The sequence below is a fragment of the Oenanthe melanoleuca genome, chromosome 2 (assembly GCF_029582105.1).
Source record: "Oenanthe melanoleuca isolate GR-GAL-2019-014 chromosome 2, OMel1.0, whole genome shotgun sequence".
NCBI classification, from domain to species: Eukaryota; Metazoa; Chordata; class Aves; order Passeriformes; family Muscicapidae; genus Oenanthe; species Oenanthe melanoleuca.
In genome coordinates this window covers 70161406-70180818 of record NC_079335.1, presented here as the reverse complement: position 1 = coordinate 70180818, position 19413 = coordinate 70161406, and the positions used below count along the sequence as shown (strand labels likewise).

Sequence of the window (19413 nt, the reverse complement as noted above, 5' to 3'; positions counted from 1 at the left end):
ACAGCATTATAAAAAAGTTGAAGGAACTCTAGTAATCAGTTTTTTAATTGAAGCTGACTCTCACTTTATGCAAATACAAATTAGAATATGCTGCTCTGCTGCATAGTAAACAGTCTGCAGTGCTGGGTCCAGTGATGAGACTTGATTTCACTTGAGAAGGTCTGTAGCCTCCAGTCTCATCTCAAAGTTTAGTGAGGTGATCTTTGAGATATTGCTGTAATCTAATCGTGTATCTGACTGATATGCAAATTTTTTTTCTAAAGGTGTACTGAGTAATGAATGTATTTCAAAGTAATTATACTATAAAGAGGTATAAGTTTGGTGGTTTTGTGCATTTGACAGCAAACAGGATGCACTGTAGTAAAAGCAACTGCTTGGGATTTTTGGAGGGTTTTATTTATTTATTTATTTATTTATTTATTTATTTATTTATTTTATTTATTTATTTATTTATTTATTTATTTATTTTAAGAGCCCTCTTGATGCCTGCTTCTGGCCTCCATCCCTTTTTCCTTCTGAGCTCCAGGGCTTGTTACTACTGGTAAATTGAGAGCATACCCATTGCCTTAGAATTCGGCTAAATTCTTTGGTAGGTGTGGTGACAGAGTCTTTTTTATGTATTCTTTTCTCTAACAATCTTCCTCTCAAATGTTTTGTATGAGTTTGAGGAGTTTGACTTCAACAAGTCAAGAAAAATTACAGAAAGAGGTACTGAGCTACATTGTAGGGGTACTCATGATATCCTCTTTCCTGATTTGTCTATATTCTTACTATGATACACAACAGTGTGGTCTTTTCTGGTGAAGAAAGAATAAACAACAGTTCTCTCTGTTTTCTTGCCACTTGCAGCAGCAAGCAAATGTTTTCTTCTTTTAATAAATTGTAAAAAAGGTACCGCTAGCAATGCAGTAGACAAACTACATATTTTCATAAAATTGACCAAAGATGAAATAATTATTACTATTTTAAAGTGTGCACATTAGCAATATGGGACAACATTTTTCTTTGTAGTCATAATTCATTATGTTGTAATGAACTCATAGGATGTACAGTTTGTTTCATTAGTTAAATACTTTTTTCCAGGTTTGTGCTAGTGCAAAAAGGTCAACTGGTGTAGTTATTTCACATGAGCAATTTTTTTTTCCCAAATCTTTACTGTTTTGCAAAGATATGGAGCAGAGTGCCCAGGGAAAGTGGAATCAGTCTCCTGCAACAAATTACATAAGCAGTTTCTGCAAGAGTAAAAACTGGTGTGAGTATAAAGAAACCCCAGACCTGCTTGTGAATGCCTGTACCCAGAACCAGTCCTGAAAATGGCATTTTTTAAACATGGCAAACCCTGCTGTTTGTACAATTACATTGACATCAGCTCACTTCATCTTTGACTAAAAATGTCATTTTAAATTGTCACTTACTGAATCAGCAAAGGTAATTGTTTGAAAATATCTTTGCTTTGGAACAGCTGCAGCTAGTGTGGCAGCTTTTGCATACAGTGGCTTATTTTGATTGAACAAAGGAAAATGTAGTTTATAATTCAGAGGTAAATTGTACTTCCAACACGATGTACTTTAACTGATCTAGGAACATTGACTCCTGATTATTTGACTTTAAATATATGACTTTAGTGCCTGGAGGGAATAGTCTGTAAATGAAACTGCTTGGACCTAGCAGTAGCAGTTACCTGCCTTGCATGCTTAGCTGTGCACACTGTTGTGTTTTCTCTTTAGAAATGGGTGTCTTTTCTTGGTTCAGCTAAAACAGAAAATCTTGAATTGCTGTTTTTTTTTTCTTCATCAAATACTGTTATTGGAGAAACCAGAGGCTACATTTATAAAATATAATACCTTTGCCTAATGGGCCTCATTCATCTTTATATTTCTTCTAGGCAAGTTGGATCAAAACAAAGGGAATGAGGGATAGATTAAGTGCACAAAACCCTTTACATACAGGAATAAAATAATATATTGAAATAAATTGCATCTTACAGTGCTGCTTATTCTGCTTTCTTTCTAATTTTGCATCTTCAGATTGTTTTACAAACTTGTAAAATGCAATTTGTTGAAAGAATCAATAAAGGTCTATTGTAGAAAAGTTATGCAAATAACAGGTCAATGTGCAGTCTCCCCAAATATTTAGCAATAGTTAAAAAGCTAATTAGTGTCACTATTTGGATATATGTTTTGAAGAGTTTTGACCTGACCATTATTGTAATTTTGAGAGAGATTTACATATGGAAATGATACAGAAATCAAGGAAAGCAGCTTAATCTTTTCATGTTCAGGGTTCTCTTGGCTTTGTCTTGTCTTGTTGTGTTGCTTCAGGCTAGCTATCATCTCTTGGCACGCAGGCTGCACTTTCAGGGAGGAGAAGGGGTGATTTCAGGAAAGATTGCTTTGTCTGCCTCCTGGCTTGTTGCAGTGTTTGAGGTTGGTGTGGGGTGCTCCCCCAGGCTCACTGCTGGAGCTGCTCTCGTGGCAGCGATGGGACTCGTGCAGAGCTCTCACTCAAGGATGTGCAGGATGGAGCAATCTGGCCTGTACAAGCTCTGTGGAAAAGAATCCAGTTTTGAAACCTTTCCTAAGGTGTCTGTTCATTGCTGCATGCTGTGGGTATATGATGAAGGTGTGTGTTTCTTTGGAGGGGGTTTAATTGTGTATTTCGTGGGGGTTAGGGATGTAAGGCTTTTTTGGTTCTTGAGGGAAGAGTTTTGTGTGGCTGGTTTTCCTTATTTTGTTTGTGGATCTTTAAAAAATACACTTTTTTTTTTTTTTTTTTTTTTTTTTTTTTTTTTTTTTTTAATCTAGCAGCATAGCAGGTGCAGTCTCCAGACTCCTTTCTCCTTCCATGCATACAGTAGTTTAGTGAAATGGATAGAAACTTAAAGAACTTGTGATGAGGTTTCTAGCTACTGATTTGCTGTTCTTTTGTCAATTAGGGCCTCTGAAATTCTCCTCTGAGTTGTTGTGAGTAAGCTTGTCCTCACAGTTCCCTGCAATAATATACTTAATTTAATACATCCAAGATAATTATTAAATGAATAAAATAGTGCAGTACATATAAACAGCTAGTGGTTGAGGTAGAAATTTAGACTGTTACTGGTTTTTTCTGATATATATGATGAGAAGTGTATTCACACCTTTCTTTGTTTCTCCTTTCTCCTTGTCTTTGGATATTCTAAATGAGAGAGTGTTTCCACCTCAGTTTTTGCCATATGAGATGCATGCAGTGAGAGGAAGGGTTCAGCTAGTAAGGAAAAAGTCCTTAGCCCCAAAATTCTTCTACAGCATGACTATATCATGCAAACAGCTGTGTCAGACAGCACGTATGGAGTGTAAGTAGTCTGTTATGAAAGAGGTTGCTGTTTGAATTTAGAGGCCAAGGTGGTGTGAAGGAATCTTTGTTTCTGCTACTGAGTTCTGCTCACAGGGGACAGGTGGGAGAAGTCTCTTGATACCTGCAGGGTAAAAGACATCAGACCTCTTAACATTTACATCTTTGTTGGAAAGGATGGACCTTACAAATATGAATGCTTAGATTCTGAGAATAGGGAAACCATGAGTGAGATTGAAATGAAAGCCATTACTCAGTTACTGAATAACTATACATCTTAGTCCTTACTAACACCACTATTAGTTCCAAGAAGTTAATCATCCTTTTTATAATGGAAGCCTAGGCATCCATACCTTTGTGTGTATTTAATATTTGGATGAAGAGTAGTGGTCCTTTTCTTTGTTTCTGGAGAAACAGAATTATCTTTTTGCTGTGTTTGCTGAGTAGAGCTTGATGATTTTTTGAAACTTGCTTTTTGAAACTTGCTGGGATACAGAAGCCTGGTTACATAAAGACCATGGGCTTCATTTACAGCCAGAGAGACAGAGAAAGCTGTGATTTCAGTTCAAATCTTTTATTTAATTCTTCTTTAATTCCTTTCCATTATATTCACATATTTATGAGTATTTCTGAGACTTTCAAACTTAAAGAAATAAAGTTTTGGGTTTTGTTTGGTTTTTTTTCTTTGCTTTATTTTTTTAGACATGACAGTACCATATTCCTAGGTGTTGGGATACTTGCTGCTGTACTGTGTGCAAGAAGAACATTTTTTGAGACCTTCATGAAGGTATCAGACCTTCATTTTGCTTCTTAAATGCACAAATGTGGTCTTACAGAAATATGAATTAGAGGTAGCTATAAGTATTTGTATGATGTGTAAGTTAGAAACAGGAATTCTACAACCCACATAAACTGCTTGAATTTGTGTAAGAATAGTGCATCATGCATTTAAATCTCAATCTTGCAGAGAAGATTCTATTAAACATTAGAACAAGTGCTTTATGCACTACATGCATTAGTACCCAGAATTTCTGTGAACAGATGCTTCCTGTTGTGGGCCACAAGCAATTTGTAAGGCCAGATTCATATTGGTACATGACATCATAAGACACTACTTAGGAAGGTGAGAATATGAATCTAACTGCCTTGAAGCTTCTCCTTTTTTTTTAGTAACTTAAGAAAATTTAGCAATTGATTATTAAATTTACTGCTCAGGTGTATTATGATCAGATTATGTCTGATCTATCTATTTTAGTTTGTATTAGTGAGGATTAGAAGTGTCCACATCTAAGGTGAATGACAACTAAAGGCAGCAAAATGAGGTGGTAAGAGAAAAGCAGTTTGTCTCATGAAGGCTGGTGTTAGTAAGGTTAGGGAGCAGTGCTTACTATCCACTCTGCCTTCTGGGTGTGGCTTTTAGAACACACTGCTGTTTTTGTGGAGTGCCTTTTCATTAACAGCCCTTTGCTTTATGCATTTAAGATGTTTATAGAAAGTTTCCACCTTATTAAACAGCACACTAAAATTCAGTGAGATCGTACATATTAGAAGTCAAAATTGCTGATTTTCTTTTCCTGAATTTCTCCATTAATTAGCAGAGTGACATTTCTGCCTTTATGGAGGTGTCTTAAATCTCTGGTCTTCCCCCATGAAAGGCAGTGATGTCTCATATCTGTGTGTTATCGCACATAAGCCTGTGTGCACCACTAAAGCTGCTACTGGTCAAAGTTTCTTTTGGGTTTTATGATTGTGTTGTTACTGCTTGGCACTTTTTTAGTGATGAAACTAAAGGAACTGGGTTGGATCTAAAATTATATTGACACCATACATGTTCTATTACTTATATAAAGGTCTGGTTATTGGAGTTTCAAAACATCAGGAATTTGAACTTCACTTTTTTTCTGATTCTGAATGAAAATGATTGCATTGTTGATTGGTATCTAAATTTTATTAGGAAGAGGTCTTCATCATTTCAGTCTGCAATTCACAGCCTTGTCAGCAGTCAGGGAATGGATGGGAACTAATGGATGGTGACAGAACCAGTGACCACACTGCTGTAAAGCAAAAGTGTGTGCCAGAGCATTAGGTGAATCTTGTCCTACCCCTTTCTCTGCTGTTCCATACCAGCTCTACAGACAGGCAAAAAATACACACTCCAGGGCTGTTGCTCTCTCAAAGTAGACATTCATATGAGGGAGCAATTCCTTTTCTACCTTGTACTTGCAAGAAGTCAAAGCACTTGGTCTCTGAGGAAAGCTGGACGAGAAGCAGTGGATCCAAGTGAACAGGGAAAATGAATTTAAATATGTTTGTTCTGTCTAAGAGGATAACATAAAAAAATGTTGGAGAATATTCTTTTTCCCACATGATACAAAATAAAAGAGGGGGGTTAATGAGTATCAGCTTTTTCATCCTGCTGGGTGACAGATCAATTTTCCTAAACTGGGTAACTGATGATAGGTTTGTGAAGTAATTAGAGGAGCAGCTGACAGCATACTTTTGAGTAGTCAAATGCTACACAGAAAGAAAGCAATGTTGTTTTGTTTTAAATTTCAAGAATTGTCTAATTTTTTTCTGTGGTTTGCTCTTGTTCTTAAATAGATTTATTTGAATTCTCCAGGTGCTTTTCCCACATGAGTGCAAGAGCAGTAGACAGTTAAAAGAAGTGACTGCTGTGGAGGACAGCATGACCATCATGAAAGGAAGCTGCTTCCTCACACTGCTCTTGGCAGGACTTGGGGTGTTAGGAATACTGGAGTCAACAACAACAGAAGATACCCACTGCCACAGAGCTGAACACCCAATTATTGCATACAAAGGTAAGATGCAAATGCCAAAAATCTTTTCCAGAAGTAGGCTAAATATTGTGTAACCACTTCATGGAAACTTCTGCTTTTAATGTAGAATGGCATGGGAAAAAAGGTAAATTCAGTGCTGCTATATAAAAATCTGGGCTGTATTCTGTGCAAATTAAATAACAACTAGGCTTTCAAATTTTGCATAGCATTTGAGGCTGAATGTGTCACTTAAAGGTGAGTGACTCATTTCCCTTTGTGATTCAAACCAGACTATACTGTTGCATGGAGTTATTCCTTTCCCAGTGCACAATTCTACATGTGTGCACTTAATTTCATGAAGTTGCTCTTGTCCCTTCCTTCATCCACCTAGGCCTCTCTGGGTGGCAGCCCTGCCCTCAAGTTTATCAGCTGCTTCTCTGAATTTGGTGCTATCTTCAAACTTTACAGACTGTGTTCTGTTGTCTCCCCTTCTTGATTCAGGTGTTAAACAGGATGGGTCCCAGGTCAACCCTTATTCCACTTGTTGCAGGCTCAGGTGGAATAAGGGGTATTAAACATTTACTCTCCAAATGGTAGCTCTTGAACCCCTTCTGCTAAAACAGCAGATGCCTTTGATACCTTAGTGGTGGCATTGGGTCCTTCAGCATCATCCATTTCAAGTCATCTGCCCAAGTCAGCAGCAGACTGATGTTTTCCCTGTTCAAACCTTCATCCCTGTTCAACCTTCCATTGCTATTGGAGCAGTAGAAGCTGTTCCTGTTGCCCTTGACTTTCCATGGAAATCCTAACTCCCACTGAACTTTGTTTAACCTGATGTTATCCCTGCATGCCCATGTGGCCTTTCCAAATTGCTCCTTGTCCCTGCTCACACCTGACACAGCCCTTTTTACATTGGAGCTGCACCACAGCTCCTTCCTTCACCGGATCAGCTCTCATACATGTGGTTGTCATCTTGAGTGTTGGAGTGGAACACTGAGAAATAGTTGGAATAAAGCAAAGAATGCTTGGAGGATGTTTTCTGTAAAAACCTGAGGCGGTTAATAACTTATCTGACTTTTTTTTGCTTATTTGAGTTGAGATTTTTCCATTAGTGTCTCAGCTTAGAATGAGTTCCAAATAGTTTCTAGTTATGAGGATGTAGGGATTAAGATGTATCATATTACACACTGCATTCCTCCTGTTTCTCTAAGAAAGCACATGTGTAAGTTTTTTATTCCAATGAATTAGAATTTATTGAATTTTAATTGAAAAAAGATTTGTTCCCATTCTTTTCATAAACTTAGAGAAAATGATGCTGTGTTTTTTACAGAAAGTATTTTGTTCTGGCACTTTAATGGTTTAATAATAGTAATGGTACTGGCTGTCCTGTTCTTCAATACACTGGAGAATGAACTCTATACCTCAGAACAGGAAACCACCAGTGTATTGTGAAGGAGGGACCTTTATCACTCACTTATTGATGGGATAAACAGTATGAGTTATTTTGAAGAAATACCTGGTTTCCTTTGCATTCATATTGTGTGTATAATTTAGTTTTAAATGCTATTTTTTATCGGAACACGCATACACAGTATTTTAAATTGATGTAATTAAAGTAGCACGGTTAAAATTCTGGCACTTAGCCTCTTAATTTCACATAGTAAGAGATCACTGCATGTACTTTTTGGTTTTATATGTGTAACTGTAAAAGAAAATAATTGAGACTCATTAGCAGTGCTACGTTCTAGGAGTTGATTAAAAATGTGTCTTATTATGACTCCAATTCAGCCAATATTTAGGAGGTTTTCTTGAATTTAGACCAATCCTGCCTCCTAGACCTCTCTTGTTCTCAGTCATATTTAATTTCTAGCAATGGCCTTCCAGTTCTAAGTCACAATGCTAAGGCTTTTTGGGGATAGAGGCCATTTTTTCAGTTGCATCTGTTGATACAGCCAAAAAATAGTGTCACAGTTTGAGTTTACCAAAAGAAAACCAATTTATTTTTTGCTGTAAATATATGTGGGAAATATAATTATATAGAAACATTTATGGTCAGATCTTTAATATGAGGTCTAGTAAGATTTTGAATGCCAGACTCCCTCTTGACCTTTATGGTAAAAAAATACCATTAATTAGTACATATCCATGACATACCTTAGCCTTTATGGACTGGCATCTCTTGAAAAATATTCTGGCAAGCTGTAGTTCATACTTCACACAATAATCTGTTGAGAGCTCTTAATAACTATTAGAAAGTACACATGGAAACACATTTACAATGTAGAATAGAGCATGTGATAGCTGGGTAACCTAATTGGTGTGGGCACACACATTTGACTTGCAGTTGCAGGACTGCCAATTAATGGAAAACAGAAGTTTTGAGACCCCAGGAAAAAGTGCCTGAGAGGTTTGTCTCTGAAATCTGTGTGTTAGGAGTGGATTAATTGGGATATCAGAATATAAGAAGAGAGATGTGTGTGAGAAGCCACTCTGAATGAGTCTTGCAGTAGGAGATGGCAGGTTTCAAACAGCCACCTTTCTGATATCCATAGTCTTCTGTGACTGGCTCCATGAATGCCTACAGGAAAATGCTCTCTGTATCTATTGATGTAGTTAGTGCTGCTAGACCAACGTGGAGTTGAGAAATCAATTTGTAGCAGTTAAAATCCCTTTGAGTGCTGCATTAATGCCCTAGTCTGTAAAGTCATCTTGTAACAGTATTAGATCCACCAGAGCTAAATACTGTGTGGGGTGCTGAACAGCAACCAAGGCTGAGTACTATTGAGTGGTAGGAGCTTTAAAGCTTGTAAACTCAGTACTAACTTTACAGAGACATCAACACTTTCATTTTATTTATAACTGATCAAAGCTCTTTTTTTTTTTTTTTTTTTTTTTTGTAGTTTCTGTTATGCCAAAGTAGAAATGTACTTATTTGATTTGTCTTCCTTTGAGAGGTATGGTAGATGAAGTATAAACTATTAAATAAAACTAATGGAGTGAGAGTCTGGTGTAGTGTATGGATGAACAGCTGCAAAAAAAAACTAATAAAAAGACAAAATAGTCCCCAGGAGTTGTCACAGTGAAATATGGAAGGGGAGTATCTCCTGAAAAAGCTTGCTTTCTTTCCCACTGCTCATCAAAAATTGCTCACTTAGGTGATGATTCTGTCAAGCTACCTTGTGTAGAGATGCATATACTATTTCTAGCTCTGATTTTTCCAGCTAAATAGTTTTAGTTGAAGACTGTGATATATCTTCTGGTAGAAAATGGCAAGAATTTCACCCACCAGTTGAGAACTTTTGCTCAAGTGCTTTTTTAGTTGGTGGAAGAGGAAAAAGAAGGTGCAGTACCAGGAGATGCACACACTTTGAAAGGATTTTTGACATAATCTCAAAGATTTCATTTTATGTCTCTCATACACAGTATTAATAGCCATGTTGTAATTTATCTGCATAATTAATATTAGGACTGCATAATGCACCTTTTTGCTCTTTCAGAGTTTATAAATAAGAAAGTCTGCTATAGATCAGAAAATGCTGGCAGCTCTAAAATGTCTTTCCATAGAGTTTTCTTACACTAGAATAAGGTGCTTTGTGTCTTCCTTGGAAGCTGAAAATTTCCTTTTCTCATTATTTAAAGTTGTTAGGAATTATTACTGAAAACAGATTTATATAAAATAGACCTTTAAGTATTGGAGGGATTGACAGGATCATCCCAAGAGTGTGCAGTTCAGTGATTCATGTGGTAAAACTGACGGTGCATGGTCTCTCTTTGAAGTTCCTTTCTCTCTCTCTCTCCCTAAGGATGAGTCTGCATCTAGAAATGCAAAAATATACTGATCTGTTGAAATGCAGGCTTAATAAAAAAAGTTAAAGAAATAATCTGTCTGCATATGCTAAGAATTCATCAGCTGTACTAACTAATCCCAGTAGTTGGAATCAAGGGCTTATAAATCAAGTGTAACTTAGAGCTGGTAAAAGGAAAGAAGGTGCAGATCACAGAATGGATACACAGGCTCAGTGTGAGATCCTTGATCTTTACACACATTTCTAAATGTTCAAAGTGTAAAAAAAAGGAAATTATGCTTGAAGTATCTTCAGAGTTAGGACAGAAAATGGGCTTAAATAAGCTACTCATTAAAGATAGTGTTTCAAATTTTATTGGTATTAAATTAATTTTATTTGGATGTACTTTTTTTTTTGCATGCAGATATGAAGTGTTAGCTCTGTAAGTGATTTAGTGTTTATTGATAGTCACCTTCTTGGCAAAAAACATTATCTTATTGTAGCAAAGGAATTGTAGTATAGTGTTTAATCTGAACAGTTAGAAAAGGTTGTAAAAACCATATTTTCTCTATGATAAACAATGGCACTTTATAAAGGTTGAACTATTCTTAAGCAAAACAGTTGAGTGGTGTAATGTTTGTCTATGTATTTCCAGCATTTCATAGTCCACTTGCTCTACAGAACCTTTGTGGCAGCTCTCTGTGGAGCTGACCTTTTATTATAAGATTTGAAAAAAAACAAACCAAAGAAAACAAACCAAAAATGAAAACAATCAACAAAAAGGATAGAGGTAGTCACAGTGGGAGCTTGTTTCCCCAGACACATATATTTGCTGAACTTTGAATCACTAGACCTTTCAAAACTTAGCTGAAAACTCGTTCTGTAAACAGAGCCTATCCATGAGGTAGAACAGAAGGGGCCATCACACCTGCTTAGCAGCATGTGAGTGAGCTGCAAAATAATTTGACCCAAATCCAGTTTCAGGTGTGAAATTTTAAGTATTGGCTGTCCTGCAGATTACCTGCATAAAACTGAATTTCTTAGGCTTCTCTGTAAGAAAGTGCAGTTCTGAACTTAATTGATACTAGGAGAACAGCAGAGGTCATTTGCTTTGGGGTAAGTCTCCTTCTTCTAGGCTCCCATGAAATAATCAGAATTTAAAGTTGTGCTGTCTCAACAAAAAACATCAATTTTCATAATTTTAGAAGCTATATTTAGTCATAATTTAAATGCAAACTCTGCTGTAACAAAGTTATCTGTTGAATAAACATGCTCAAAAATAGCATGTTTCAATCCATAGAAAAAATGAACTTAAACCTTTCATTTCAACTTGAGGTTAACCAGAAAAGAAAAATAGCGTAGTTATTTTTGATTCCTTGGTTAGAGAATCCTAAGAAATATATTTTCTTAACCTTATTGTCTGACCACCGTAGAATTCCCTTACTTGATGTTTGTCTAAGTAATATAGACTCAGTACAACACTCTGCTCATTTTATCCTGTGGTTTGTCTGCAGAGTGCATGCACTTAACTTGTGCCAAGAGGAAATAATATGTGGGCTGAATGAAGGAGGATAAATGGCATATGAACTTGTTTTTGTTTGTACTCTTTCTCCTAATCTTGTTGCAAGTTTTCTTTGAAACTAACAGTACTAAGCTGTTTAGTTTTTATTGCTTTTTCCTTTTCTTTCCAATTTTTCTTAAATATATTTCAAAGATGATCTGCCAGCATCTGCAGTGGGATTAAGGTGTATTGCTTTCCATTCCCTATCATCTTTTGGGTTTTTCTTTAAATGAAGATGATTCATCAGTGAAGAAATGTTGATTGCTAGATGCTGCACTTTTGGTTTGTCTAGATGATAGGACTAGAAGACTGTTCATGCTACTTTGCCAAGAACCAGCCCCTCTTAAGGAGGAAAATAATTTCTTTACTGGTTCTAAATTTCTTTGTATTGAATCAGGTTTGCTTTTACTTTTTTACAGGAGATTAGGCTTCTGATGGGGAAGAGCAAACTTCAACTCTTTACTGTTATTTAAAAAAATACCTTTGGAGACTGAAGGTTACTATCCTCTTATATTTCCCTGAATCACTCAATGTCATTGGTCCCCATAAAAATGAGGGAATGGCAAGCCTTGAATTCTCTAAGCAAAGCACTTTTACACCAGCTACTTTTTTCCCCCTGAAAGTGATCGTGTTTTAAAACAAGCATCAATTCACAATTATTTTGGCATCACAGTCAAGTTCTGGACCTTCATGGAATGCTAATAATTTTCATAAATTTTGATAATATAAAATCAGCAGTGGCTACAATGGCTAGTGAGTTGTGCAGACTTGTCCTATGAGCCTTTCCATGGCTGGTTTGTTCCTTATTGTCCTAATATGGTCTTCAGAGCATGTGCAGTTGGTTGTTAACAAAGCAGCAAAATGAGAGAGAGGCTCCTGCTGCATTCTACTATCTGTACAAAGTGGGCAGATGGACTTAAAATCTGGATTTTTTTCTTTTTCTTCGTAAGAACTGTATTTTTGCTAAAAGGTTGTAAACTATCCAGACTGGAATATATTAAAGAAACAGATCAGCAATCAAGAAATCGAACTCATATGCACATGAAGTTCTGTCAATTTTTTTGGTGTGTGCCTAAAGCAAGAGGGAACACAATATTGCTCTGATTTCATTTTCTTTTCCCAGCAGATTTCTAATTCATTTTTTTCCCCAACCAGATGGAATTTCAATTATTTTCATAAGAAAGGACTGGGGAAAAGGGGGCTCAGGTGTGACCTTATCATGTTCTACAACTACCTGACAGAGGCTGCAGCAAGGTGTGGGTTGGTCTCTTATCCCAATCAACAAGTGGTGGGACAAAAGGAAGCAGCCTCAAGTCGTGCCAGGGAAGGCTTATATTGGATATTAAGAAAGACTTTTTCATTGAAAGCAATGTTGAGCATTGAGCAGGCTGCCCAGAGAGGTGGGATCTCCCTATCTGGATGTATCCAAGACACCTGGAGATGTGGTGCCAGGAGTTGGTTTAGTGGTGAACTTGGCTGTGCTGGGTTAACACCTGGACTCAGTGAACTTAGTGATATTTCCAACCCAAACATTCTATAATTCTAAGTAACTTAGTCTGCTAGCTCAGGAAAGGTGTCAACAGTTGCAGTTACTGGCCCTCTGATCCTGGGCAACTTTGTTTCCATGCTTGGTAGTGACACTGGAAAGTGTCTGGAAAGTTACTGGAAAGACTCATTCCAACAGTCTTCCCTTCCAGATCCTGTGCAGTGTTTGTGGGGCCTGTATTGCTGTCACTTGGTGGCACCTGCTGCCCTTAGTGCCTGTCACTGAATATCACCTTCTGCTGCCTGTCACTTCAGCTGAGAGACTGGGGAAACCCTGGCCCATCCTCTGGCCTTGCTTAGAGGTCCAAAGTTTCAAGCATCTTAAAAGGTGGGGAAGAAAAACATTACTTAAAGTTTTGGTTTTCTTCCTAATTTCTTAAATAACCTTACCAAGATACATTCTGTTTATTAGATAGATTGAGTGGAAATAGAGAACCACAGTCAGTGCTTCTTCAAGGTAGTGCTTTGGTTTTTTTTTCCCCACATGCTTTCTTCCCTATCTTCCTTCTGTGACAGTGCTTGTCTGCTGTTGACAAGACTTTAGGATGCTGGGTAACAGCTGATTTTATGTGGATGAACATGGTAGATACTTACTTGTTATACGACAATTTGTCATATTCAGGTTGGACTGAACTTTGACTTGTCATAAGCTTGTCTTTCCATTTCCAGGGCTCGCTTATTTTGTTTTGATGGATTTATGGCTCTTTCCTACCATTTCTGAGAATTAGGACCTGACCATTTTGCAACCAGTTCTACAGTAAATCTACTAAAGTTATTGTTAATAGTGACAAAACCCTGGAGTTCAGCAGTGCCTTTTAGAACAAAAGTTCTATGAAGAGAAGTGTTCATTGTAGTGTTGCGGTTCTTTCTTTCTTTTTTTTTTTTTTTTTTTTTTTTCCTTACTTGTTGCTTTCTATTTTTTTGCTTTGGGGCATATTTTTGTTTTTGTGCTGGGGGAGGAGTGGATGAGGTGGGGAATATATTCCTCTTTGAAGTCCTGGCTTCAAACTCTTACAAAGATTAGTGTCAGGCTTTGTTCTAACACCCTTGGTCTTTACAATAGGTCTTATTTTGTTGGGTTTTGTATTTCTTCAAGAAATATTATCAGACCTGTATTTTGTGAGCTGCAGTCTCAGGCAGAATAGGATCAAGAAATTTTATTTTGCTGAAACAATGTAAATAAAAAAGTTTATTGTCTTCAAATGCCAACATTAGTAAGAATGCATTGCTGCAGGATGGTTAGTTCTAGCAAAAATGGTCTTGTTAATTGAAGCATAGATATTTCCAACAAAAATAACAGTGCATAACTGTCTATGGGCAGTCTGCTTTCTGTTTCTGCTCCCTACAATAAATGTATTAAAACTGAGCAGATTTCTTTACAAAACTCCATCTTGAGACTAAATAATGATTTCCCATAACTATACAACGTTATTTCCTTCAGTATGAATTCTTTGGCTGGCTGCCAAAGCCAGCATGTAAGTGTTAAAATGCAAAAGATTAAACTCCTCTGGAGAGAGTGCATGACTGAGGATGTCAAATGTTTTCTGTGGTCAGTCTGTCCCTCTGTCACATTCAGGAAGATTGCAGGAGCAGCACAGGGACCAGAGGTGGTAACTATAAGGAGTAGCTGCTCTCTCTGGGAGGAGCATTAGGGCTCTGTGCTGGATGAGGTGTAAAGTTAGTTTTTGACTGTGCTGGTAGCACTGAAACCACTTTCATCTAGGTGGGGGTTCAGTCTTTTTTCACTTACACTTTCTTATATTTGTATGCAATATGTGTGTTTGAACAATGAAGCATAAACAATTCCAAACCTTTGTTCAGAAAAATAAGAAATGAGTAGGCATTGCAGCAGATGTTCCTGTCTCATCCCTGAGGGCACAGACAGTCAGAACCCAAATTCCCTTTAATTATCCCAGTAACAGACATATGCACACACATAAGAATGCAGCAATATGCACTTCTAGCTGGGGGAGCTCTGGCAGGGCAGAGAAAGCAGGAATGCAGGCTAGATGTTAGACCTTGAAGGTTAGAGTGGATTGTAAAAGCAGGCAAAGGATCTGCTGTGGGAGCAGTAGGACAGGTGGCCAGGGCAGCCTCTTGGTGCCGACTGAGAGAATGAGTGAGCTGGGAGAAGGAAGGAAGTTTACCATAGGCTTAAGAAAGAAGTTCAAGTTTTCATGCATTTAAAATCAAAAAACATATACTGTAGGAAGTATGCTTCATTTTCTCTTTCCCCCATTAATAATAAATTACTTACAGCCCTGCCTCATTAGCTCCAAAATTGTTCTGAAGCTGTAATCATTGTTCGTAAAACGAATGCGCAGTAAGCAGGTGGTGAACTTTCTGGAGAATATCAGGAGGTTTACGGTCTTGGGGTTTGTTTTATTACAAATGATTTAAAGTAGAGAGGAGTGCAAGAAGCTGGCAGAGCTTCTAGATAAGGCTTGATACAGATATTTATTTCTTGGCTTCTGCAGTTCTGTTTGTATGAAACTCAAGCTTCAGGACAGTATTAAGTTTTGCTGGTTAGCAGAAGGAAGGCAGCTGGCTTGTTTATGGGATCTAGAGACCTCCAGAATACTGCATCTTGAAAGGATCTGTAGTTTTGAGGTTGCTTTGTCTTTTTGTTGGTTCATTTTTTCTTTCGTTTTTCCTTCCCCCCTCCCTGTAAGCAAAGATGAGCTCTGAACTGCAGATGGAGATCTGACATGTTTTCATGTTTCCAGAGGAGAACCAAATGTAGTGTGGTGAGACTTAAAAGGGAAATCTTTTAGTTTGTGGTTGCTGATTTAATCATTCTGGGCAACTTTGTAACTTCATCTTTTCCTTTATAGAGGACTGGCTTGCATTAAATAACCCTGACGAGACTGGTTTTTTTTGTTTTTTTTTGTTTTTTTTGTTTTTTTTTACCCCTTGAAGGGAAGAAGTGATGTTTTGTTTTCTTATATCTTCCTGAATACCTTTTTTGGAAACTGTAGAGTTCCTACTGTCTAATCACTAATTACCAGAATGTCTATATTTTTCAATGTATTAGTCAGATTTAAACATATTCATGATTTCTATAAGGAATATTTTGAATTTTCAATTTCATTAAAAATGATGGCTTGACTAAGCATATAAACACATATTCTCTCATGTCCCAGTTATTATGTCCACCCACATACTCTTAATTCTGTACACAGCCCTGCTATAAATAAGTTCTGTATTGCAAGTGAAATGTCTTTTTCATTAAAGTGCAACAGATCCATCTGTCCTAATCCTTTCATTTTACAGAAAAGCATTAGATGGTGATGGGTGAGGCTGTCTTTTTTGTTGCTGAACTACTGCTCTTCTCCTCATATGCTGTGTTCAGCCTGCTTCTGGTGTACTTCTCTTAGATTGTCAGAGCCTTCTGGTAGCACAGACCACTAGATGTATTTACATCTGTGGCCCTTCTTAGGACTGACAAATGTATGTTTGTAACTTGTCTATGAAAAAGTGGGCATGCCAACTGCATTCTAGTAGCAGGTGGATCAGGAATTTCTCTGGAACCTTGAGCTGGGATTGTCTTTTCAGTTTGTATTTTTTCTCTCAGAAAAAAAATTGTCTCTTTCTGTAAGGTTTAAATGTTAGATACTTGCTTACTTCTTGTTGTTTATTTGGTTAAGGTTCTCCTTCTTGTGTATGAAAAATTACAGAAAAAGCACTTTCCTGGTGCCTTCTAATTAATCCTGGTGGTGTATAAATGGGCCTAATACTTAATGCTGTGTTACTTGGGCATCCTCCTTCTACTTAACTTCAGGTCTGGTACTAAAATGAAGTGTTGGTGCTACCTTTGAGCTCTACTGTTGTAGAGCATTAATAATCATTTTGTCTGCCCCTGCAGTGCCTGCTAAAGGAGGACAGCAATAGGAGCATATAGAAAGGGTTAATGAATACCCAGACTGTTGACCCAGGGCTGTATGTGCCTGGCTTTGCATCCCACAGCACCTCTGGATATAGAGCCTAGGCAAGGGACACTCTACAGGATCTCCCTGTGGGATTTTCTCCAGACCAGTGGAATAGAGCTCCACAGCATGGGCAAGGCAGTCCCCTTGGGGCTACAATTCTGCAATAAGTATAATCAGACTGCATAGGCAGTCAGGTCATAAAGCTGAGGAGGTGCATGGTCCTGGAAGCAGACCTACCAACACAGCACTGCATATAGAAAGCATGTGTCTGGCATTACAGGAAAAGCAGCCTTTAATGGGCTGGCCTTCTCTGCCAGAAGAGCAGGGCAGATGTTTGCACTTAGATTTGAAATTAATATAATTTAGCATATTGTTGTTTTTTGCTGGAGTATAGTAACCCGTAGAATGAATCTTTTCTGTAAGAGAAATAAAAAAAAAATATTTGCTGTATTAATTATAGTTGTTCAGTGAGGTTGTTTTTTTTTGGTTTATGCTTCTTTTGTCAGATCTTTGATTTTCTTTCTCAAAAGAAATGGTACTTTTTATGATTTCATGGTTAATGCATCCAACAGAAATAAACAATTGGGAAAAGTATGCTCTGGCTTGTTTTGCAACAGAGCTAAGCGAAGGTTAGAGTAGGAATTTGGTTCAAAGCAAGTAAAAATAAAGCTTGGCTTTACAGGTACATAAAGAATTAGTTACATTTGGATGGGTTTAAACACTTAGTACCAGAAATAAACCACGACAGTTGTGGTGAAGCTTCATGGTACTGCAGCCTGAGGAGTGCACAAAGCAGTGTGTTCAGGTGCAGCACAGGTTTCTTCCCTTTACAATGACACCCAGACAAGCCCTGATGCCTAATCCAGAAGTTTGTTTGCAGCTCTGTTTTTGGAAGCTCTCTTGAGAAAAAAAAACACCTGTATAAGGTATCTTATATTGTCAGTTACATGTTTGTAACTATAGCTGCTTTCTGCCCAGAATTTACCTTTTCAAAATTATTTAAAATATTGGAGTCATTTCATGCAACGCATGCCTTGAGTAAGTTCTAGAGAAATAAGTTATATTTTTGGCAAACTGGGCCTCAGCCCATTTCTGGTAAGCAGGGGTGTGAACCGGGATTGGTTACAGAAGTAATACAGCTGTTCTTTCACTGAACTTTCTTGATGGTCCTCTTTTTACCTGGAACCTGTGGAGTAGTGTTGGCATGTATTTCCTTTCTTCACTTGAGCTGTGGCTCCTTTTTCATTTCATCTGCAGTGAGTCAATGACTTACCAGCAAGGGTGTGTTTAATACATTTCTGTGAGGAGAAAATACAGTGTGAAAGATGTAGGAAAAGTGGTGATTGGAAGTACAAGAAAAAAGTATAGACAAAAGTGAATCATAAAATATTTTGCAACAGGCTCTGTCATGCCATTTTCTTGCCTGTTTTCCCAACACATAGCAATGCTTGTTAACAGGAAGTTGTTCTGAGTGAATTTATTATTCACAGATATATCTATGCCACTGATGCACAGAAATTGCTGGAGAAAATCTTGTTTTTCTCAGTTCTAGTTTTAAGCTGGTTAGAGGCTGTGGAGTCCCAAAGTGTCACAGCAGAGGGTTTACAAGTGCTCCTAGCTGTGTCCTTCCAGCACAAGTGTTTCACATAAATCCCCAGACAGAACTTGCTGGATGAGTGAACAGGTGGATCTCCTCTTGCCAGCTCTGACACCTTGCTTAATAGATTCCCCTGGGGTTAATGGGAGTGTCACCAGGGCACGGGGGTGCTGCAGTGGAGTCAGCGTGGCACATCCCTGGGGAGACTTCTGACATGTCTCACTGCCTTTGAAGAGGATAGCAGTGTAACTTGAGCATCACAGGAAGAGATCTAAGGCTAAAAGTACTGCACAGCTTCAGGAAGATGGAGTTATTGTATCATCCTTAGATTAGATACATTTAATTATAAAACAGCTTTAGCACGCAGAAATATATTTTAATTTTCTTCTGATGAGATTAGTGAGTTTGTCGTACTGATGCCACCCAGAGACTTCTGCTAATATTGCAAATCTTCTAGTTTTCAACTATGGTGTTATTATTGGGGTCTTATTATTATTGCTTTTGTTGTTATTTTGCTAACAGAGTTTCTTCAAGGCGCTGCTGTGCACGTTTAACTTTGTACTCACTATTTTCAACAAGGACACCATGGCATGAGGTGTCACATGCATATACCATAAACACTACTGAAACTTTTAATATCCATGTTAATTTTGAAATCAGCAGGTCTGTATTGTCCTTTGACTTTGTTATTTGCCAAGTTGTATTATTATTAAAGATCACTTCTGAATTTGGTTCTAAATATACCATTCTATTCCTTGTAAGTAATTTCTCAACTTATTTTACTGTTTACTCTAGCTCTACTTTGAAGTACTGAGTAATGAAATTTAGGTGAGAGGGAACTTTACACTTTCATTTGCAAAGAACTGTAGAGCTCAACCCTTGGCGAGCC

The 19413-nt window shown here is 37.5% G+C and overlaps 1 protein-coding gene across 7 annotated transcripts in view; it reads left to right on the top strand.

Moving 5' to 3' along the window:
- The window catches only part of SEMA5A (semaphorin 5A), a 356553-nt gene that overhangs the window by 140412 nt on the left and 196728 nt on the right, over positions 1-19413 (top strand). For all 7 annotated transcript variants that reach the window (XM_056483463.1, XM_056483464.1, XM_056483466.1 and 4 more), the window contains one exon: positions 5951-6149. In XM_056483463.1, the coding sequence (XP_056339438.1) occupies positions 6017-6149 (133 nt within the window). In that variant the 5' untranslated portion in view covers positions 5951-6016. The remainder of the gene's footprint in view (positions 1-5950; positions 6150-19413) is intronic.